At 38.9% G+C, this 22,648-nt stretch overlaps 1 protein-coding gene across 1 annotated transcript in view; it reads left to right on the forward strand.

Moving 5' to 3' along the window:
* The window catches only part of plxna2 (plexin A2), a 221,762-nt gene that overhangs the window by 140,383 nt on the left and 58,731 nt on the right, over nucleotides 1-22,648 (forward strand). The window contains exons 13-17 of the mRNA XM_007553638.2: nucleotides 8,680-8,831; nucleotides 13,271-13,388; nucleotides 16,830-16,966; nucleotides 19,139-19,306; nucleotides 20,915-21,008. Coding sequence (XP_007553700.1) covers nucleotides 8,680-8,831; nucleotides 13,271-13,388; nucleotides 16,830-16,966; nucleotides 19,139-19,306; nucleotides 20,915-21,008 — 669 coding nt within the window. The remainder of the gene's footprint in view (nucleotides 1-8,679; nucleotides 8,832-13,270; nucleotides 13,389-16,829; nucleotides 16,967-19,138; nucleotides 19,307-20,914; nucleotides 21,009-22,648) is intronic.

The raw sequence follows: 22,648 nt of genomic DNA on the forward strand, positions 1-22,648 counted from the left end.
AACATTTCGTTGTGTTAAAGACACAAACTTCATGCTGTTTTATTGGGATTTTATGTGATAGCAGAATAGTGCATGATTATGAAACAGGAGAAAAAAGATACATGGTTTTCAGAGTTTTATACACAGAGAAAACTTATAATTGTGGTATTCATTTTTTCCCCCTCAAGCCCTATTTCCATCAATCTGTTTTTTGAAATATTGCATTAGAAAAGGTTGATGGAAACTGCAAAATTCAAAATGACTTCCTAAAACTTGCACAACAGCTCTTAAACTTGCTTCAGGTGGTGTGTGGCTTTTCTGAATTCGCTAAAGGGGAGATGCAGAGACTTATTTGCCAAACAGGTTCTGATGTAGCAAACCTTCCCATCCACTGGTGATGGATCTGTGCCTCAGTAGACGCACAAAATCAAGACAAATGTAAAAGTCCAAACCTCCATGACGGTCAGATAAGAATGGGAGTGTTTGTAAACATTAATATGTTTTGAGTATGCAAAAATATAGTTTGATATAAACCATTCCATTGCAGCTCTGGCTGTAGGTTTTGTGCCGTTGGCCTTCCAGTTGAATCTTCGCCCCAGCCTGTAGTCTTTTGCAGGCTGCCTGCAGGGCGGTTCCTGCAGGCAGCATGTCAAAACTGTCCAGTATTTAGTTCCATCCACCTTCCCATTAACTCTGACAAACTTCCCAGTCCATACAGAAGAGAAGCATTCCCCCTGCTTCATGCTGGAATCACACTGGGAATAGTATGTTCTGGCTAGTCTGCAGTATTGGTTGCACTAGAGTTTATATAAGGGTATCATAATGAAAGAGGCTGAACACAAAGCCATGTCACATTTTTTTCATCAGAGGAGTGATAGACTGTACAGTTAAAGATCTTTGTTGCAGCTAAAGTAGCTTTTAGTATTTACAAAACATTACTAGAGTTGAGCTGACAACACTGCTCATATTTGTGCAGACACATAAATACTGACCTCTAAAATGTCTGAATTACTTTGTAGAGAAATGCAAGAAAACAAGGTTTTCTATTCTTCCCTTGCTTAGTCTGGAAACAGCATGAATGAGAATAAACCTCCTCTTAGCTCCCCATGGTGCTTTTCTCACCTACTTGTGTGAGATCTTTAAACGCTTGGTGTCTGACAGCAGTTTGTCCAGGTTTATCTAATTGCGAGGAAGAATCTGCATCTAATTGTTTAGGTGGTTGGATGTGTCATGCTCAGAGTTCACTTCACCTTCACAATTTTTGCAAGGGTAAAGTGGGGGTGCATTTACACATAACAAGGACAGAGATATTCAGTTTTAAAGGGCTGTTGTTTTGACATCTGCTTTCTCTTTGTGCAGTCTCTACAGATGCTTCCTCATAGGTTTTAAGGTTCTTTGCCTTTGCACAAGGTTAAATCAGGCCTTTGAAAGTAACTTTGGCACATAGAAATAGTTGGCAGCAGAACTTTGCAATCAAAAGTCTGAATAAATAGCTCTAAAGGTTACATAAATATCTTGCATTAGATTACAGGCATGTGTATGAGTGGCAGCTCCTTCTGCTTCCCCCACACAGTTCAAAAGCCCCACCCATTACTTCAATATCTTCCATCTCAGCAACACCTGGGTCGTGATCTGGAAGCGGTTAACTGTTTTCCATAATTGGGCCCTTGCTTGCTCAGGCCACGTTCTCCTCCACCCTGGTGCATTTGCTGTCACTGAGGAGTCAGGCCAGTAGGGACTGACTATTTAATTAGGTTTGGTAACACACCAGTGCTTTGTGGTTAACCCACCAGACCTCTCTGTCTCCACACAGATTCATTCGACTTCCGACTTCACCGCCACATACTCGGATCAAACTCTAGCCAATTAAAAACTTAATTCAACACGGTGGTTAATTGATCTGCTTATCTTGACCAGTTTTTTTGTGTGAAAAAAGACAGGATTCTAGGATTGTTTTCCCCTTCACACCAGTCCTCTGTTTTTTACTTTTTTAATTTTAGTCTTGACAACATAGATTTTAAATCCAGAATTAGAACACAGTTTTTGAGTTATCTCCCCCACACGGTCCTTACATGGTTTAAACACAGTTCAGAAGTGGATATGTTGAAAATGACTAACAAGTGTTTATTTGAACACTTATGGTTCTTGACAATAAAAGCACTTCCTCCTTGAATACATTTTTTAAAAACTGACATTAGTAAGTGCCAACTTGCATACATCCTATACAAGTTGGATGTATGCATGTTTATACTTTGACTGAGATATTGCATTTTATTAATATTCCAAGTTATGTTCAATTGTTTGCAATAGTATTTTGATTAAATTAAATGGCTGCCAACAAAGCAGCTCATGACCTGAATAAGTAACCTGCATTAATGCAGTCTTATAGGATGTCTAGTTTGCATGGATCTAATGTGAGAATGTGTTGCGCAACTTAAGCTGGACTTGGATTGATCACTTGTAAATAATGTAACACATTGCAAAATTTTAATTCTCTGACTTTTGCATTCACTGATTGTAGGTAAGATACCACTGGTATGCAAGACTTAATACATTTGACAACATATTTAACATTTGAGTTAGTAGAAATAGTTTACACATCAAAAATAATTTGCAAAGACTGTTGCATGGCTACGGCTCACCTGAGCAGGTTTGGAGTCCATAACGAGAGACAAATTAAAAATAGAAATTGAAATGCACATTTCAAATTGGGCTGCAAGTGCAGAAATATTGGATTACTGGATCCAGTTGTTATCCAGAAGTCTATTGATTATAACTGCAGCTTTGGTGACAAGGAGTCACCTTAAGATATTTCCAATGATTGTTTCCTTGTTAACAAGGCACAAATATTTACAGTGAATAAGACTCAAGCTTATTTAAAATGAATCAATTAAACTGCTGTGGAAATGGAATGCATTTTATTTGCTTTTCTTATTTTTTATTGGTGATTGACTCCAAAAGCTGCTGTGACATTGCAGAGGTGTGTTAAAAGCCGTTTTACCAGAAGCCCTTGGAAATCCGCAAACTGATTTCAACAAGAAATCAGTTTGGTTTTTTAAGACATTAAACATTAAATCATCAAACCTGGAAGAGTTGTGGTTTTATTTTACTGACATCTGACAAAGGAATATATGAAGATACAATTGAGCCAGTGTTAATTACACAGAGCCAACCAGAGCTCTGAATGAAAAGGGCTACTTTGAGCCATCTGAAGTCAGATTTCTTTGTGACTGTAGGGTGCAAAACCAGCTCTGCGTGAGCATGTACTTCAAACACAGACACACCTATTTTCTTTTTTTCCTTTTCATTGGTTGTGAAGTTTGCTCCACCCGGAACCCCCCTCTAGTCTCTCATTGATTACAGTTACTTTAAGAAGCAGACATCACCCCCCCCGTGGGGTTGAATTTATTAATAAATTTGATTTTGATTGTATGCACCAAAGCCCCCATCATGAGCTGATTTGTATACATACTAGCACATTAGTAGATGTGCCTACCACAAGATAGGCCTTTTAAATAATTAATGTTTCTATTAAGTGCCAGGGTGCCTCTCACCATGGTCCATTAATATTGAAGAGATGTAAGCTCCCACTAACAGCAGAGGGAACAACATCAAATGAAGCTGGGGGTTAGACGGGCATATAAAAGGCGTCTGTTCAATTGGCTTTAGCCATAGCTTCTGTGTGCATTTACAGCGAAGTGAAGAGGCTGCCCTGCCTGCCACTGACAGGCTGTATAAATGTTGGTCTGTAGCCTTGGGAAAGAAAAATGTCAGATTCAGAATTTCTTTTCCTTTCACCTCCTTGTATGTTTTTCTAGGCTAATTGTTGGAGCTGTGCACAGAATAAAGCATAGAAACCCTTAAATTAGATACATCCTGCATTGCTGTACCATAATTTTACACTCAAACCTTTAATTTGAGGACATTTAATTAGTGGGTAAAAATCCCATGGCAATAAACAATTGTTTTTTTAACAAGATCATCGCTGGCAAAGTTATTGGTTATCTTAACATTTCCTTTCAAATAAATGCAGTTAAATTAGATTATTGTTTGCACCGCACTTATTTTCAAGTTGATCAACTTCCAATTCATTATCAAGAAAAAATGATTAAAAAAAACAAACTGACATTTCTTTTAGTCAGCAGCCTCAAACTTACATGAAGCCACATTCTTACATTACCACGAAACAATAAGGGAGGTAAAATAAAATCTTAAAAGCTCACTTTTGGAAAACGGATGCGTTCTTCATGCCAACTGCCACTTTCTGTCTGACGTAAATGCCTGGAGTTTGCTAAACGGAGACCTTAGTTTGGTGAGGTGAGACTATAGAGTAGTTTTTTCAGAAACACACATTCTATATTGGTTTGAGCATAAAACAATGGGCAAACATGTGAAAAAGTGTGTTAATTTCAGATATGGAGGAACTGTGATGCTGTGGGCTTGTTTTTCTTCCAGAGATCCAATGAACCTTGTTGGATCTTTAAAAAAAATCAAGTATATTTTAAATAAAAATCAAATGAATTCAATGAGTAAACTAAAAATGGAGTCTTTCAACAGGATACCGACCCGAAACAAGAAATTGTTCACCATATTATCTAAAATAATCTCTCTCTGTAACTTTGTGAATTTTTATAGATCATAACTATGTGCTGTGCCTCTGGCAAAAGCAGTAATTGTGCCAACAGTGATTTTGTTAAAATCTAATATTTTTTTTAAATAAAGGATTTTTTCCCTGTGATTGTTCAGATTAAATGAACTCAAACAACAGATAGGATGTTCATAGTTTTTAGTGTGAGATTGTGCTACTGCAGTGCAATATCAAGGTTTTTTTGTATCCATCTTTAAAAAGGGTGCCAATAAATGTGACTGGCATTTGTGTGTAAAAGTTTTAATGAAAGCAAAACTGGTTTCTCCCATTTTTGCCCCCTCACATTTCCTCCTAGCACACACTGAGAGCCCTCTCTCTTTCCACCCCATATTTCTTAGCTCTCTACAAGACATTTAAGAGCCCATAAAGAATTTAGGATGCTGTTTGTTGAGAAAAAAGTGACCAGAGCGGTTTTATCAAGCCCATTAAATTTTACTCACAATTAAACGTGACATGCTCAAATTAGTCTGAGTAGAGGCTAAAGACAATGAGATTAGCTGCCAGCTTCTAAGCTGTGTCAGACTTTATTTTATTTCCAAAGCTAAATATGCTGTAAAAGGAGAGGGGGATGCAGCTTCTGTGTGGAGTGACTGGGAAGTTATATGAAACGGTGAACAGAAAACAGGAACACAGGGGGGAAAAGTGCTGATATTTTAACTTTTAATGATAGATGTGATGATTAAATGTTATTCCTGAATTGTCTTGGAAAATTCAGCAGTTGTAGCTGCAGTGACATGCCAGACTTGCATGGCCTGAAGGCACTTGGGATGGTGGATTACTCTCTGCTGTGTATATTGGGTTTAGCCATGCCTGCATCAGCACATCTTTTCCTACAATTACTTCAGCCGAATATGTCAAGACCACACTGATAGGCAACCCCAGGCTTTTCACATCAGAACATTGTCTCTTCCTCCCTCCAGCTTAAATGCATAGCTTCCTACAAAATATTTCTTTTATAATGATTTCTTTCTTGAAGATTTGAACATCTCCTTTCAATTTAGACAGTCTTTCTGCATAATGCTTTTGGCAAAATATGATGGGATGTCAAAGCAAATAGGAGGCCAGTAATCTGGTCCCCTGTGTTCAAAGGACATAGATTAGACTGGAGAAAGTGCACTAATGGGATGCTGGGATAGCAGTGTGTATGCAGGCTTGCTGTTTGTTGGGAATTACCCTCCATTGACAGTGTGACAATGTCACACAGGCAGCCGCAGTACTTGTAAAAGGATTACACAGGAAGCGTGGATTGGTAGCACTGGGTGGTAAAAGAAGGAATAAGGGCACTAAGGTGTGCATGCATGTCCAATGAGGCTTCCTCTGGAAGTCTGCATGATGGTTAAAACTCATAAGTTGGTGTTTGGAGGAGGAAGTCGCATGTTACCAACACCATGTTCCCACAGCTAAACATGGTGTTGGTAGCTTTATGATGAGGAATACTTTTTTTCAGGAGGGACGGGGTAACTGACTGGAGTTACTGAGGAAATAGCAGGAACTTATTTCAGGCTGGAAAAACGTGCCGAGACGTTTGCAAAAGTTCATCTTCTATTGGAAGAACAATCTGTACAGTCAGAACTGAAGTGGAGCAGTTTATGTCGAAACATCTACATCCAGTATTATAACCCTGTCAAGCCCAGGTTTAAATCCTATTGAGAATTGTCAACATTTGAAATTTGCTGTGGATAGACGATCCAAAATGAATGAGATTCAGTTTTTCTGTACAGAGGAATTGGCCAAAAAAAATTTAATAGTGAGAGAAAGAGCAAATGGTAGTTTTGAAGTATTGACTAATGCCTCTTTCTTCACATATTTATTTCTTTTAAAAAATGAAAAGGCAATATCATCTTTTTTCTTCTTCAGTTATGTAGTGCTTTGTGTTGTCTATCACACAAAAAGGAATAAAATGTCTGCTTATAAGATTACATGTGAAAAGGTCCAAGAAATACCAGCCCTTTAGACACTGTAGACAAGGTGATAAAAGAACTCAAGCGATGCTAAGATGATGCTACTGATGAGATTATCTACAGCATATCATTTTAATAGATTCCTTCCTGTACGTAAAGGTCATTAGAATCAGGTTTACTGGCAATCAAAGCAGAGTCTTGTGTACAGAAAGGATCCATTATAGATTTAGCCCCTTTGTGTATGTAAGGAATGCCGAGACAAAGCTCCTTGCAGCCTGGAGACACTGGTGGCGTGTGCCTTTGAAGTGGTTGATTTTCTGTGATCCTGATGAATCAAGCCTCTGTCTGCCAATGGGGAGCTCAGTCAAATGGGTTTCATGCATGGATTAGACTTCCTGTGCTTATTTCACCACAGGAAAGGGTCTGTTTCAGCCTTTAGGGTAGGAGAGAGGAGGTCTCTCAAGCTTTTAGCTTTTCCCATCTGTGATATAGCAACACCATCTCCGCCTCACCTGTCACCCATCTTGGCTTATGGGACAGAACAGAGTGGGATCACTAACCTACCAACGCTACCCACCCCACCCCAAGTGCTCAGTCTGTCTTCTCCATTTCACTCCTGCTGTCTCAGGCCACTACAATGCTTATGTAACTGTCACTAAGTCTACTCAAATAGATGACATGGATATATTTAGCCATTATGTTTCTCCCCCATTCTATACCCTGCATGCCCAAGCATTGCTAAAAAATTCATGTATTCAGACCCCTCAGGCAGTGCAGTGACACACTTACTTTACATCCAGAGCAATTAATGTCCGCTGAATCTAGATTACAATGCTGGCGTCCCACAGGGAAACCGGCAAAGCTGCGGTGAGTGTACCGGGCGGAGTGGGGAGGGTGCACAGCACATCAGTGACCGGTTAAAACTCTGTGTTGGTTTTTGTTTTTGGATGAGTGGCCAGTAATAACATATTGATTGTTTACGTTGCACTGGCAGCTACACAGCCAAGTGACATCTCCTCCCTATTGACCACCTCTTTCTTAGTTGCTGTCTTTTGTTAACGCCCTTTCCTGCCCACAAACATTATTTTTACTCTCTTACTCTTTTTTTCAATCCCTTTTTTTGGGGTCTAAAGTGCTGGATGAATGCCAGATCGACTATTCAGTGTGGCTTTGCAGCACAGAAGGCACTTTGCCACACTGTGCCAAGGTCATGCTGGGAAGCCATATTGCAGTTTATGAGTAGGTGGCCTACGCTAACCATTAATATTGCCCCTTGTTACATTATCCATTAATGGCAACAGCAGAAGATGCTGATCAAGCAGATATCCCGGGTGTTGTTAATCCCTTTCATTTCTTTGTGAATTTTATTACTTAATTATTGTCTATGAAATGGAAATCTTTACTGGTTGTTGATGTTCAAGTGCAGATTGGAGTGAGATGTGGGTGGGGTTAACAGTTGGAAATCTGGGATGTAACTAATGAAACGACCAAGGATTTATTTTGGTCAGAAACACTTTGTCAGATTAAACAGCTGATCTGTGTAGTCAGTGCAAGTGGTTTGCTTAGTGTTAATTCTGGTAAACCCTAATAAAAATAACATTTGATGGACAAGCCCAGGCATCAGAGCAATGTCGTCCCAAAGAAAAGCGGTGAATGCAAAGGCACCATGTCAAAGTTAAGGAGTAAATCGAAACTTTATATTGTGGCTTATCCAGCAAGGAAGAGAAAAACTCAGAGCAGTAGCTTGGAGACCCAACAAACTGGCACCCTAACAATGGATTTATAAGCTCTGTTGCAAGTCAGATCTGCCTGTGATTAACATTTTAATATGACCACTTATAAATTGTTATTCTAAAACTTTAGTTCTGGGCAAAGTGAGATGGGAGACATAGAGGAGAGGCTTGTACCCCACACCCAAATACTAACGACCCTGAAGTGTTACCATGTTTAAACATAAAGATGAGCCAAAGTTGTGCTTTAGCTACTTTTGTGACTTCAATGCCCTCTTGGAACAATAACTCACCTCAAGTCCTGACATTATTTGTTTTAAGAAGCACAACATATTTACACAAACATGTTCTGTTGCCTGTGCTGGTTATTCAAAACATTGTACAAATACTCTTTTGACAAGTTGCTTTTTGTGTCCTCCAGGTGACTCCGATGGCTGGACCACCAGAGGGGGGAACTCGGGTGACTATCTATGGCACAAACCTTGGCCTTGCTTTCTCAGACATGGTGGACAACGTAGAAGTGGCAGGTGTCAGATGCACACCCGTGGAGGAAGGCTACATTATTGCTGAACAGTAAGTCACAAAAACAGGAGAATTAGCTAATCAGCTTGTTACTTTTTAGTTTAAACCTCTAGGCATTTCAGCATATTATGCTAATTGGTTGAAAGAAAGTTCTATCTAAGGAAACTCAGCTGATTGTATCGAGTGAATCTGGAGCAATCCCTCTTCCTGAAGGAGCATGTAGTGACTCTTTATTAGGCCTTTGTAATCTGATATGTTTACAAAATTATGTTGCTTTGTTCTCAATTTTCCCCTTCCTTATGAAACCTCTTTGTACTTAAAAGGTATTTAGTTATATAGTGAAAGAGGAAAATTTCAAAAATTAATTGGAAAAATAGCCTGAATTTAGTCATCAATATTAAACAGAAAGTGCATTATTAAAGAAAGTGTGAAGTTAAGTGCAGTTCTCGCACAGAAATATCCTGTTCCTTCATTAGGGAACTGCTGATTTATCACACTTTGGTTGCTCAGTGCCTCATTTTTTTTTGCTCTGACTGTTTTTTGAGGAATTTTTCTGCTTGTGGTTGTCATCAGCTTTTCTCCAAAGAATCTGGGTTACGTGGTGTAATGATTCATGTATTAATAAATTTGATTCGCTTTATAGTTCCATCTGTCAAACACAACAGAAAAACAGATCCCTGTTTATTTTCTACCCTTACCTACAACAAGGTGTTCAACCTTATCTTTCTAAGATATCTATTTTCGCTTCTTCCTCAATACATTTCTAACATTTATACACCGACAAATACAGCAACATACCAAGATAATTACAAGTGTTGCTATCACCTTTTTATTCTATAACAGCAATTTTCTCTTTCGACGAAATAATCTACTGCAGCACCTTTTTCTAGTCCAGGTGACCATATGAAGCGGGTTGGACAAAAATAATCTTGTTGTGCATAGTCCTGTCACTTACAACAATTCAAGGCTGCAAATTGGAAGACAGTGCATTAGTTCAGCTTGCAAAAAATAAAAATGATCCTGAAGGATATGACATACTTCTCTTTGCACTTTGGAGAATTCTTCTCTAAATGAGTGGCTCAACTCATCCAGCTGCAGAGCATTTGATAAAATCAAGCTGAACATCTACTAATTCTGGTCAAAAGCAGATTTCTCTGTGTATCTCTGTATTTTTAGGTTGATATACATGGTGACTTAAATGCACATAAGTCTCTTTCAGATTTAGATTTTATACAATTTACTAAAAAGCATCTATTCAATTGAATAGGTGTTTCCTTTTTGTAATTTTGTTTGAAAACATCTCCATTGTTGTAGTATTATAATACATGGGAAGAGTATGCAAGCTTCAGTATTGAATATTTTCAGCTTCTCTAACACAGTACCATAATATTACAACAGCTTTTCAAGTTGACCAGTAACATGTAGCCTGCAGCTTTTAAAAGTGATTTGTTGCATAGGAAGGTTACAAATGAATCAATATGTTCACATTGAGGCTGATAGCTGCTTTCCCTCACTGTCTTTCCTTTAATGAAGACTGGAGCTGGTCCAAGCAGTCTGTTCCTGAGTTTGCTGTTAGACCCCTGCAGGACACTAACCCATTTCTCTCAATGTTTCTAATCTCGTCAGCTACAATCCCACAACAGCTGTGTGTGTTTACTTGTGTTTACCTCTCTAATTGTCCCATGCTGGGCGTACATCATATTAAAGTCTGTCCCAGTCACCCAGAACTAATGAAACATGGCCCGCGCCTCACAGCTCACCCATCATCTCGCTCCCAGCTAGAAATGCAGATGTTTGTTGACTTGGAGACCAACTAGCTGGTATTTCAGACCTCACATGGGTTACAAAGGGATCATTCACATATTGCTTTAATAAAAACCTTCGCATCAGAAATAAGTTCAGTTTCCCTTAGTTGCAATTTCTTTGGAGATACTTCAGAGAAGACACAAACTACTCGACTTGCAGCCATCAAAGATTTCAGAATAATACAATCTGAAAGAGAAGTGCTGTTCGAATAAAAATGAAGCTTCAAACAACATCCCCAACTTCTAGTAGAGCTACGTAAAAAATTAATCATTTATTGCCTAAGTAGAACCTCGCACTAAAAAATGTTGAAAAATCTAATCTGTGAATTGAGTGTAGTCATTCACGGAGGAATAAATTGAATTTATCAAGGTTTTTCTGTTTCTGTTGCATAATGACTGCCTTTGCAATGATGCTAAGCCTGGTGATTACATTAAAATAGAACTAACTGAACCTATTAAGCAACTCAAACTTCTTAGGAACTTTCTATTAATAAACCACGACTTCCTGTTTTTCTAGGGAATAATAGATGCTGATTTCTCTTATTTGCTCTTCAAAATGGGAAATACAAGAAACTATGCCTGTCAAGCAAGGCAGATGTGAGCAGACTAGGACATGGCTACAAAAAGACAGCTACTAGTCTAAAAATAACTTTTTCCAATTATATTCAAATTGAAGGTGAGATTTTTGTAGATTTTTCATCAAGTGATCAGAGTGCTATAAACACTTTCAGAATATTTAAAGTAGAACAAATATTCCCATATGATTTTTGTGTGTGTGTCTCACTTCAGTGGTTGGTTAAAGTAATTTATAATCACCTATGTGACATAGTGTCATGTCGTGCTGCGAGAGTGAGATAACACACATGCAGCCGACTGAATGAATACACATTCACATCCACACAGGAGCCTTTAATCCTAATTCTTCCCTTGGCCTACTTCTGCCCTCAGAATGAGAAACAGCTAACCATTGCACGATGTGCATCTTATTGTTATTATACTGTTGAAAATGACACTTATAAGCAGGTATTCTTATTAATTCTTCTAACTTTTTAGTAATTTAAGGATATCAATAAGAGTGTGTGTCTGTGGGAAATTCAAAAAATACAGAAACTTGTAATGAGCAGCATGTCTGTGGCTTGAAGCTGTGCACTGGCCAGCTGTGATTAAAATTCACATTGTGCCACTTGGCTTTAGGGGACAATTTGTCAGCAGCACGCTGATCTGACAGCACTTTAATCTAAATGGGGAAGGCAGGGAAATTCATTCACAGTATGTGGTAGACAGAAAACAATATTTGAACAAATTTGAAGAAATAACCCATAATTTGCTTTGGCGAAACTTGCAAAGAGTTGGATTGATGTGTTAAATTTTGGGCTGGAATTTTATCTCTGGAGTTCTGGGGATCATAACTGCTTAATTATAGGGATCTACTAATCTAACTGTGGGTGTTTGTTTCCTGGCGTAATGCAGTTACCAGGCTTTCTATGATGGGAGCCTGAGTTAATATTACTAATACAGAAAAATTGGTGGAAGACACTTTTGCTTTGATTAAAACTCCTCACTTTGTCTTTAGCAGCCATTTTTTTGAGAAACAATTCCCTTCTGCTACAGATATCCAAGATTCCAAATTGAATCTTTATTATTAAATATTTCTCCCTTCTTATCACAGTGTATTAAAGAATTAAAGTAAGACATTTTTCAAAACATATTTTCATAAATCTGCAGTTTAACAAAGAGCCGAAGATAAACCAGGGATTTTGTGTGAGAAAGTAAGTGAATCCCTGAGCCTCTGAAGCCTGGCAGGAAAAAAAACAATAATCTCCTTTAGCCACTTTCCACCACGGAGTGCGTCATACAGCACAAAACTCCCACAGCCATTTGTTTTAATTCAGATAATCGCTACTGGAGAAACAGTGCATCAGCTGTGCTTCATCAGCTCCACCCCTACCTAGCCCTGCCATCTGCCTCGCCACACACTCTGTCTCCCTTTGCAAACTGTGATTGCTCCTTGTTCTTTATTACTGCCTGGCACCAGCAATCGATAGAGATACTCACTTTATTATGTCATTTGATCTAGTCACCCGCTGCGTTGGTTGTCACCTGATCACACGCTATGATAGAGCGGTATTGATCCTACTGTGTGATTTGCATTAAAGTCGCATCACAAGAATGAGAGCAGCGCTGCTGGGGGGCCGCGTTGTTGGTGGGCAACTTTACTTCAATCAGATCAGAGTTCTGTTGGAGCGCCACAGGAGGAGTAGTGCTGGTTTCATTTATCATGTCTTCAAGGGGGTTCTGGTCGATAGCTGGATGTGTCCCCATAATGGCATGCATGAAACAATAACAGGAGATTGCAATTAGGCCAGTAGATGAATCAATATCAAATAGAGAAGTGTTTTGATTAGTTTCTCAAAAACTTTTAGTAAATATAAAATATAAATGCAAATATAAAAGTGACAGATCAAGTTCAGTTCAATCCAGTGAAGACAGACTTTTAATTCCAATTTCCTAGTTAGACCTTCGAACCACATCCACAGAACTTAGTGGTGGTGGTGGCATGGCTAAATGTAGAAAACATTGAATGTATTTAAATAAATTTAGAAGGCATTGCGTGCATGGGATTTGTTTTTAACCTGTTTGATAAGAGGTGCTTTAATCCTATGTTTTGTTTTATTTTTCTTGTAGGATTGTGTGTGAGATGTCTGTGGCTTCGGCAGACAACAGACCCGGCCCGGTCCAGCTGTGTGTGGGTGAATGCAGACCAGAACTTAAGACTCGCTCCTCACAGCTCTACTCCTTTGTGGTATGTTTGCATTTACATTATACAGCAAATAATTCTGCTGGACAGAAAAAAGACATTTACATGTTTGGACTTCAGTCAATAAAAGTCCAACAAGGCAGCTGTGAATAAAACTACTGTACAGGTTTAGTTAGTTGAGCGAAGGGGAATTGCTACTCGCAAATTAATTGTTTTGAGGGCCTCTGGCAACTCAAAGACTTTTAAGTTGCCATGCCAACCACCAGTGTAATTAGGCAGCTCGGTGTTTGCTTATAAGTTAGTTTTGAAATATCACTTCTTGACTGACAGCAAAAGGTTTTAAGAGGTCCTTATTAGAATTGTGTGGTGGTCCATGGTTGGCGTTTCTCCTGCTCTGTATTTATGATCAAGTTGTGAGGTTAATATCGCTTCATAAATATTTTGATAAAGACGTTTTCCACTTTTCTCCAGTTTTGCAAGTCAATTTGTGTTTCACATCCTACCAGCTGAGCTACAGCGTTACTCAGTAAATATTAATAAAACATTGCTACATATTTTAGAAATGTGGTTGTGCAGAAGCAAAAGTTGCTCAGGAATCTCTGTAGCTTTTGAACTTTATAAGCAACAGAACTTTCAAATTGAGAGCAACGAAAACATCTGTAACTTCTTAAGTTGTTTCTTTAAACTATTGTAAACTATCATATAAATGAACTGATTTTGTTCTTCATAAATATGTACAAAAGTGTTATACTAAATTTTCCTGCATCTGTGTGGAATTGGAAACATTTGATACTCAGGAATCAGGTTGGCACACTCTTCTTTCTCTGTTGTGCAGTACTCTAAACTGCAGCCAGGTCCACATATGTAAGCACATGCACTCTGTCCTCAAGGCCACTTTGTATCATAAGATCTCAAATTGTTGGGAATGCTAATTTGTTGCTTTGATTGTAACAAGTGGATCCTCAAAGTTTCAGTTTATACCCCTGCATGAATGGCAAATGTGCAAGCGACTCACGCCGTGATCACACGCCATCACAGATGCGCGGCTTGACTCTTGTGCTGACAACACTCCTGATTGTCTTCCACTTCATGGCCCCGAAGTCTGTTTTTCCTAAAACAAGCTGCTCCACTGTCTTTCTAACCATATGTCATATCATGTGCTTCTGTCCAGAGGACGCAAGCACAAGGGATTCGTGGTCCTTTCATACATAAAACAGTGTCAGGATCCATTTGGATGGAACAGCTGATTGCATTGTGTAACAAGGTTTTGCCGAGGCACTCTGGATCATATTTAGCTGTGCTGATGGAAGTGGAAAAATTGTTTCTCAGGGAGTGCCTCGTGAGGTCCTTCATTTTGTAAAGTTCATTGCAAAACTTTGCCAAGTTACTACCAACAATGTCATGATTATTTAATAGGATTTTTTTGTAATAGGTCAACAAGTGTTTTTGAAATGTAGAAATTCAGCTCATGTAGTATGCATTCTCTTATCGGTTAGGGAGGTCTTTGTCAGCTGTGCACATCGAGAGAGAGAGATTTTTTTACCGCTCCTTCATGGCCAGTAGCTGACTAGTCAGGAAGATTTGCCACCTAAAAACTTTTGCAAGACACTATAAACATTAAGGAACAATGAAAATAAGTCTTCTGTGCACTTTGGTTTTTGCTGTTTATTCATAATATTGTGCAGTAGAAATGTTCTTTGAAGCCTGGACATGCACATGCTTTTGGGTTTCACTTTTACTGATTCAAACATTCTTGAAGAAAACAGCCATTCGTCTCTGAGTGGATCAAAAACGATTTTAGCAAAGACAGATTTACCACCATTCAAGGTTGACACTGATGTTCTTTTTTTCTTTGAGATCTAACCTGCTGATTCTTTTTTTATTGTCTTTCTTTTGGCACTTGTGACCTTTATTGACCAGGCAGGAAATGGGCAGAGAGAAAGGGGGAAGACATGCAGCACAGGTCTCGGTCAAACCCAGGATGGTTGCGCCGAGGACTGTGACCTCTGTGTGGGGCGCCAACTCTTCCGCCAAACCATGAGACGACCTGAACTGCTGACATTTCTTTTTCTAATCCAAAAGAAAATAATCAGATCTCAAGACTTTGCCAATTTATGCATTAACTATGTGCCCAATTTTCAATCTGATTTTTACTGAGGTCAAAAAGTGATTCAAGTGATGTTAGAAAGAAAAAAAAAAAAAAAAAAAAAACAAGACCCAGAGCCAAGAGAAAATTGGCCAATTTCATCACTGCTTTTCAGCCTCTTTGTCCAACTTCTTTCTTCATGTTTCTGGCATTAATTTAAGTAATGTCAAAGAAAATGCTTTAATAGTTTACAGACTTTTTAGAAAAACTTCTCACAGTGTCCCAAAAATGGTTTTTGATACCCAAACATGATTTAATGGATTGGAAGGCGTATGAGAGAGAAGAGACTGACAAATAAATGAAGTTGCTAAAATACAAATAAGGCTTTTCTGACTCACAGACATTTCCCTGCTTTCGTCACCTCAGTCTCAACCTGCACCCAGCAGACTATCTGCCATCCCATTTGCACTTACTCACTCACTCACACCTCCACAATTAGCTTTCTCGTAACAATTAACAGCGTTCTGTAATTAGCAGCGTTGTTCTCGGAGCACCTGGTTAGTTCCTGTGCCCTGGAAGTCACCCGTACTGTTGCAGACAGTTCTGAGTTTTGCCATTATGGAGCTCTTGGCTTTGTGTGTCCATGTCTCTTTAATGAGTGATGCACCTGCCACCAAGCGAAGATATTAAATTCTTCAGGGGTTTCTTCTCTGAACCTAGAATTTTCACTATTCCTTGCACAGCCAAAAAGTGTGAGGACAGTTTTTTTTTTCTTTTTTAACGTTTTCTTTGTAACACACTACTCCTTACAGTATGTGTACAGGCGGGAAAAGGGTTATGAGGACAGGCTGTTCATGGAGTAGGTTCAGAAACTCGGCTTTATGTTTGAGCAGGTAGAAATCTCCGGGTTTCCCTAAAAGCACGTGTCCCTGTGTAAGTGTGCTGTACTCTCATTTCCCATATGACGAGCTGTCTACGTGGATATTTCTCCATCTGTCTGTGTGATGGCAACTTAGCTGCCTGCTGCTGTAAACACTAGTTATTTTCAGAGCATCTTTAAAAAGCTTCACTCAGACACAACTCACCAGTGCTCAACACGCTGTAGTCGGATCTCTCAGGGATTCTAAGAGCTCCTGGTTTTATCCTCTTTTCTCCCACCAGCGCTGCGCTCGGCTGCCATCAGCCTGGCAACATGAATAACTGTAATTTGCTTGGGATCTGTGATAATACATAAAGTTGTCAAGTGTTACCACAGGGACGTGTTTCTGTTTACTCTTGACAGTATCTATCCTTTAATCTGTCGGTTGCTGTCTTCCTTCTGTGGTTTTTTCCATAGCTTTAACTTGCTCTCAGGTCTATTTTAACCACTTTCTTCCTCTGCATCTGTCTGTTTCTTGTAGACTCCAACTGTCACAGGCCTGTCCCCGAGCAAAGGTCCAGAGTCTGGAGGCACGAAAGTCACCATAATGGGAGAAAACCTCGGCGCTGGCAGCAGTGTCAACGTTCAGTTTGGAAACCAGACGTGCGAGTTCTTCGGGTGAGACTTCCCACTCACATTTCTAATGCAGCTCTGATTTAATGGACATAAAAGTTACATTTGTGTTTTTATGTGCACTATTATGGTTGTAATAGATTTTCCAACTTTATAGGGTCATTTAGAAAAACAGAACGTGTTTTCTTTTGTTTACTATGCATTATGGTATAATGTGTTATAAGCTATGGTTTGATTTCTATCATTTCTAAGTAGGGGTGGACTTTTGTCGAATTGTTTACCATTTATTGTGACAAATTTATTAGTATGATAATAATTTTGATTTGTCATTGTCACAATAAATTCCAAACAATGACATTTTCTAAATAAAACAAGCTTTTACCATTTATCCACTGTTTGTTGAATGAAAGTATTAGTAGATAAAAATTAATTTGAAAGTATGATTAAATGCAATGACTTTACGCAGTTCAGTGATACAAATCACACTTCGTGTGCGACAGAAGTGCATTATAAATGGGGATGTTTTTCAACATCAGTATTTGTGCTTAGGAAAAGCCAACATTTTTTTTTTGCGAGTGTATTAACACAGTGGGGCAAAATTCCATCATTAAATAAATTTGTCTTTAAAATAAAAAGTGGCATGGGTCTTTATTTTTGAAGATCCCTCAAAAAACAAAGTATTTGTTAGGTTAGAGCTACTTTGCTCTTCTCTTAAGTTGATGAGAGTTAGGAACTTTAATTCACAATACATGAATATGTGTTTAGTTGGGTTTAAGTACGATGTGGCCTCTCTGCTTTAGGATAACCCATCATTCCATCATGCGTTGTGAGCAGGATGCATAGAGTTAGATTAACACTAAACGTTTTATCAGACAGAAATAAACCTTCTTCAATAACCTTCAGAGTCAAACTTTTATAGTTTCTTGTTTGAGCTCAAGAGGAGAATGCATTTGATTGTAGACAGATCTCTGACCATTCCTCTTTGCACAATCAGATTAGGTCATCCAAAGACCTCTGAATCCACCAGCCTTGTGAAATATTTTAGCAGAAGACTAAAGGCTGTGCTGTTGGCAAAAGAGAGATTATTAACAGCAGGAGTGCTGAAAGTTATGAGTTTTTATTTTATCAAATTAACAATTTCTTAACTTGGGATTTAGCCCCACTGGATAAAACAGTCAAATTGAAAGGTTTAATTTTTTTAAATCAAATCTTTCAGTGTGAGATTATGCTGCTGCTATAAAAGATTAATTTATTTTCAGACTTTTTACAAGTTTCACATGAGGTGTTCCAATAAATGCGGTACATGCTTGCTGTGAGCAATTCAATATAGAAAGCTTGGCTTTTTAAAAATACGGTGAATCATTGCCATTAAATAAGGTGCATTAATTCTCATTTCTTCCTTTATTTTCATTTGCTTTTACTGAGACTTCCCTCAGGGAACATCTTCCTTTCTCCTGCTGTCAGAAACTACAGTAGATCTTAATCAAACCTTTGAATACCAGCTGCAAGAAAACCCTTTATTCATTTCTATCCACTTCCATTCTTATTACCTTCCCATCGGTGTGTTTATGCCCCCCTCGCCTCTCCACCGGTTTTTATTTTCTCCCTCTCATGCTTGCCTCCATCCCTCTTCACCATCCATGTTTTCATAACTCAGATACTCCCACATGCCCTCTTTTTTGCATTTCACTCCTGAAGGAGCCTATATTAAGCCCTGCAACAGTAATGTGACTATGATGTTGTAAGGCTGAGGAGTTGGGGCATCTTTAATGAGATATGGGGTTAATTGGTGGTTTGTGCTACTGCATGGGAGGAAGAAGAGGATGGGGGACATTATGCCACAAGGTCCCCTCTGCTAATGAATTGGGACAGATTCAGAAGGTGTGCAGGTAGATAATGGAGTACTGAGAAACTACATTGTAAAAGGACATGCAAGTGGTGGAGGTACTAAGTGTGTGCATGGGGTGCAGCTGTGCTCACGCTGCGTTGTTATTCAGGTAATTACACAACAGGGCTGGTAGAACAAATCGCATAATATATTCAGCTGCTGTAGGTGGTGCCTTTTGCTCATGCAAATTGAATAATTTTGTTGGTAATGTAGCTTTTAACAGGGTGTCATCATTTTATCGTATTTTCATCTAATCTCTGCACCGATTTAGCATGTCATACAGATTTAAACTCTGCTGATACAGATCTAAATGTTTGTTTGTCTTTAAGGCGGACCATGAAGGAGATAGTCTGTTACTCGGCCCCATCCCTGTCCGGGATCGGCTCGGTTCAGATTAGTGTGAGCGTGGATAATGCCCAAATCAGGGAGAGCCTCACCTTCGAGTACATCGAGGACCCCACTGTCCTGCGGATCGAGCCGGACTGGAGCATCGCAAGGTGACCCAAATCACACTCCGCACAAATTCCATTTATCCACACGCTCTCTAACCGAGGCGGAGATTTCCTCTTCATCCAGATCTTTAGAGAAAGTCAGTTCAGGTCAGCAACAAGAAGCAGACAGGAGTCAATACTGCACTTCCAATTACTGTTGGGGTTTCTTCCAATTAGTCTGGATCTGATAGAAAAGACCCAGCAAACATATTGGAGGGGATTGAGGTTGAGGTTGAGATTCAGCTGTGAAATGAAGTGTTACCCGGTCTGTGGAAACCTTTTCTTTTGTGGCTTTAACGTCAGAGCAAATAAAGTGAGGGATTTATCAAGTGTAGAAAGAGCTCTCCAGTCAATACCGTAATATATGATCATTTCTACAGTACGTTAACCTCAGCCTGAAAGCAGAGCACATGCAGTGAATTGTAAAAGTATTCACACCCCTTGAACTTTTGCACATCTTTTCACTTCACATTCTACAAATTTGAATGTATTTTATTCTGATTTTATGTCCTAGACAAATAGAAAGTGTTGATTCAGCTCCATGAATCAACACTTTGTACTTTCGATTGTTGGCGTTAAACCTGCAAGTCTTTTGCAGTATGTGTTAATCATCTTTACACATGAAGAGACTGAAAATGTTGCCCATGTTTCTAACTCATAATTATGTTTTTAAAGCATTCTATTGTAGCTCTGTTTGTATGTTTACATTTGTCCTGCTGGCAGGTGAACCTCAGTCCTGCTCAAATCTTTTGCAGCCATAACAAAATGTCTCTATCACCTTTTAAGTTTACCAACTTTAACCAGATTCTCTCTCCTTGTTAAGGAAAAACACACATGCTGTCACCACCATGTCTCACCATGCAGAGATGTTTAAATTGACAATTTTAGTTTTCCACCACACATACTGTATTTTATATTGCCTAAAAACTTGAAAATACTTTATTTTATTTAGGGGTACAAGAGTAAAGGGCCCTGAATACAAAAATACACCATACTATTTTTTTGTTTGTTTGTAAAAATGATCAAATTATTGAAAACTGTCTTTATCTGTCTCGTAATAAAAGACCTCCAGGTTTGGAATTACAACATGATAAGATGTACAAAAGGATGTAGAGACGTTTCCATGGAGCTGTAACCATCTAATGTTTGCCCTGTTGACTGGTGCACCACCAAAGACGGAGGAGGAGACGTTCTGCCGGTGCAGGCTGAACACCCCTGCCTCTCATTGCAAACCCCTGATCAGCGCCGCATCTTAATATGCCTGAGCTGTCTTTGTATTTCAAGCTCAAATCTGTGTCAGTTGATTGTAACGAGTTGAATCGGTTAAAATTCCTCTCTAATCATCCTCCACTCCAGAGGCCATCACCTCCCAAAAGAAACTTAACGGTGGGATTCGATTTGATGCATTAATTTTCATCTGATGGGGAACATTTTGAAGAGGTGCATCAAGGTTAGAAAGTTTAGTGAGAATTGTCTTTGAACTACTTTGCCGCTCTTTCCCTCTCTTTTCTCAGTCGTGTTCTGTTTAGAAAGATTTTAACACTTTTTTTTAAAGTTTGTGAATAGAAATATGTTGACTTGATTTATTTTTTTTTCTCATTTTTTTTAATTTAGTGGCCACACCCCTCTGATGGTGACGGGAACAAATCTGGATGTGGTTCAGGAACCCAGAATCCGGGTGAAGTACGCTGGCCGAGAGTCTGTCAATGTAAGAGCCAATGATTCATTTTAACCCTGAACCTGTGTGTGCAATAGAAATTGCTGACAGCATCTGCTGGTGTGCATACTGTATTGATGTGGAACGGTAATATCAAACTGGGTCCAAGTCGACACAGTCAGAAAGAGCCAAGTGATGCTTAGCTTTGGAAAAATGTGCCAGCTCTCAGTGGCCCCTCTAGGTCTGTTTGCTTCTTTGACTTCTGCTTCAACGATCCCTTCTTAAGCAAAGAGCATGTGAGTGATACAGATGGCAGTGAGAGTGATCTGCATGCAGTATTCATTCAAGACTTTTAATCCATCCATCCATTTTCTACCACTTATGTGGGTCAGGGTCGTCGAGGCAGCAGCGTAAGCACAGCTTCTGAAGCCTCCTCCTCCCTCCCTTCCTCTCTTCCTCCCTCCCTTCCTCCCTTCCTCCCTCTGGGGGATCTTGGCGTTCCAAAGCCAGTCAAGTGACATAATCTCTGCAGCATGCCCTCAGTGTGTCTCCTGGTTGCGCATGTCTTTAACATCATGCCTGGAAAGTGTCCAGGAAGCTTCATAGTTAGATAGGCAAACCACCTCATCTTCTCTTTTAATGCAGCACCACTATCCTGGGAAGTCTGATAATAAGATTTTTTTTAAATAGGATCCAAAACATGAAACATTAAGCCAAGCTTTATTTTAACATGATTTAATTAATTTCATATAAATATATTTATAGCATTTTTGCACTGTTTTGCTGTTCATACATAGACTTCTATCAAAAATGTAGATTAACACTTTAGCTGTAGGTTGATTGCACGGAATGCCATCTCTTCCTGCCAATTGTAGCAAGCGGTTATTAGCTAGTTAACTATAGTTTCTATGCTAGACAATGTATTTCTTTTAATCCATGTTTTCTTTATTGTGTGCATGAGAAACGCATCGTAGCCTCTGTTCTGCCAGCTGACCAGCAGTTCAAAGCAACTGGGTGGGTGTGAGAGTGGGGATGGGGTGGTTGATTTTTAAAACAACCGTTTCTCCTGCATTAGTTTTTTATTTATTTATTTTTTTTTTTCCAAATGCAGGAAAACACAGGACTGATTCCAAAATGCTAGATATAAGTGTAGCTTTAGCATCACATCAGGTGGATTCAAGGCCTGAATTTTAAAAGCTAGTAAATGTTTGCACCTCTCTGCACATTATGTAAACATCCTGCATTTTGAGCTCCATAGTGACTGAGTCCCAGTGACATGGTCCTGTTTTTAATATCCTTGATTTCAGTGTGTTCATATGAACTTGATATCCGAAGATTAGAAGTTATAACACGGAGGTGCAAACTTCACATGCCAACATTCACTCTCTGTACTGGAGCTCACAACAATTGTAAAACATATTTATTTGGGTTATTTCACATCTGTCTCACTTTGCCCCAACTCCAGTTCCATTCAGTTTACATCTATGTAAACTGGAACTCCAGTTCCATTCAGTTTACATCTAATTTGATGAGTTAATGACAAAAGCAAAGATTGTCATCTTTTGAATTTTGCTGTATTAATTGGCATCATTGCACCAGTATAATTAATACAGTGTGGTTGATTGGAATTTCACCAACCTTTTGAATTCAGATATATTTTTAAACGGTGACAAGAAAAAAAAAATCTCTGT

The sequence above is a fragment of the Poecilia formosa genome, unplaced genomic scaffold (genome assembly GCF_000485575.1).
Source record: "Poecilia formosa unplaced genomic scaffold, Poecilia_formosa-5.1.2 Scaffold57, whole genome shotgun sequence".
NCBI lineage: Eukaryota > Metazoa > Chordata > Actinopteri > Cyprinodontiformes > Poeciliidae > Poecilia > Poecilia formosa.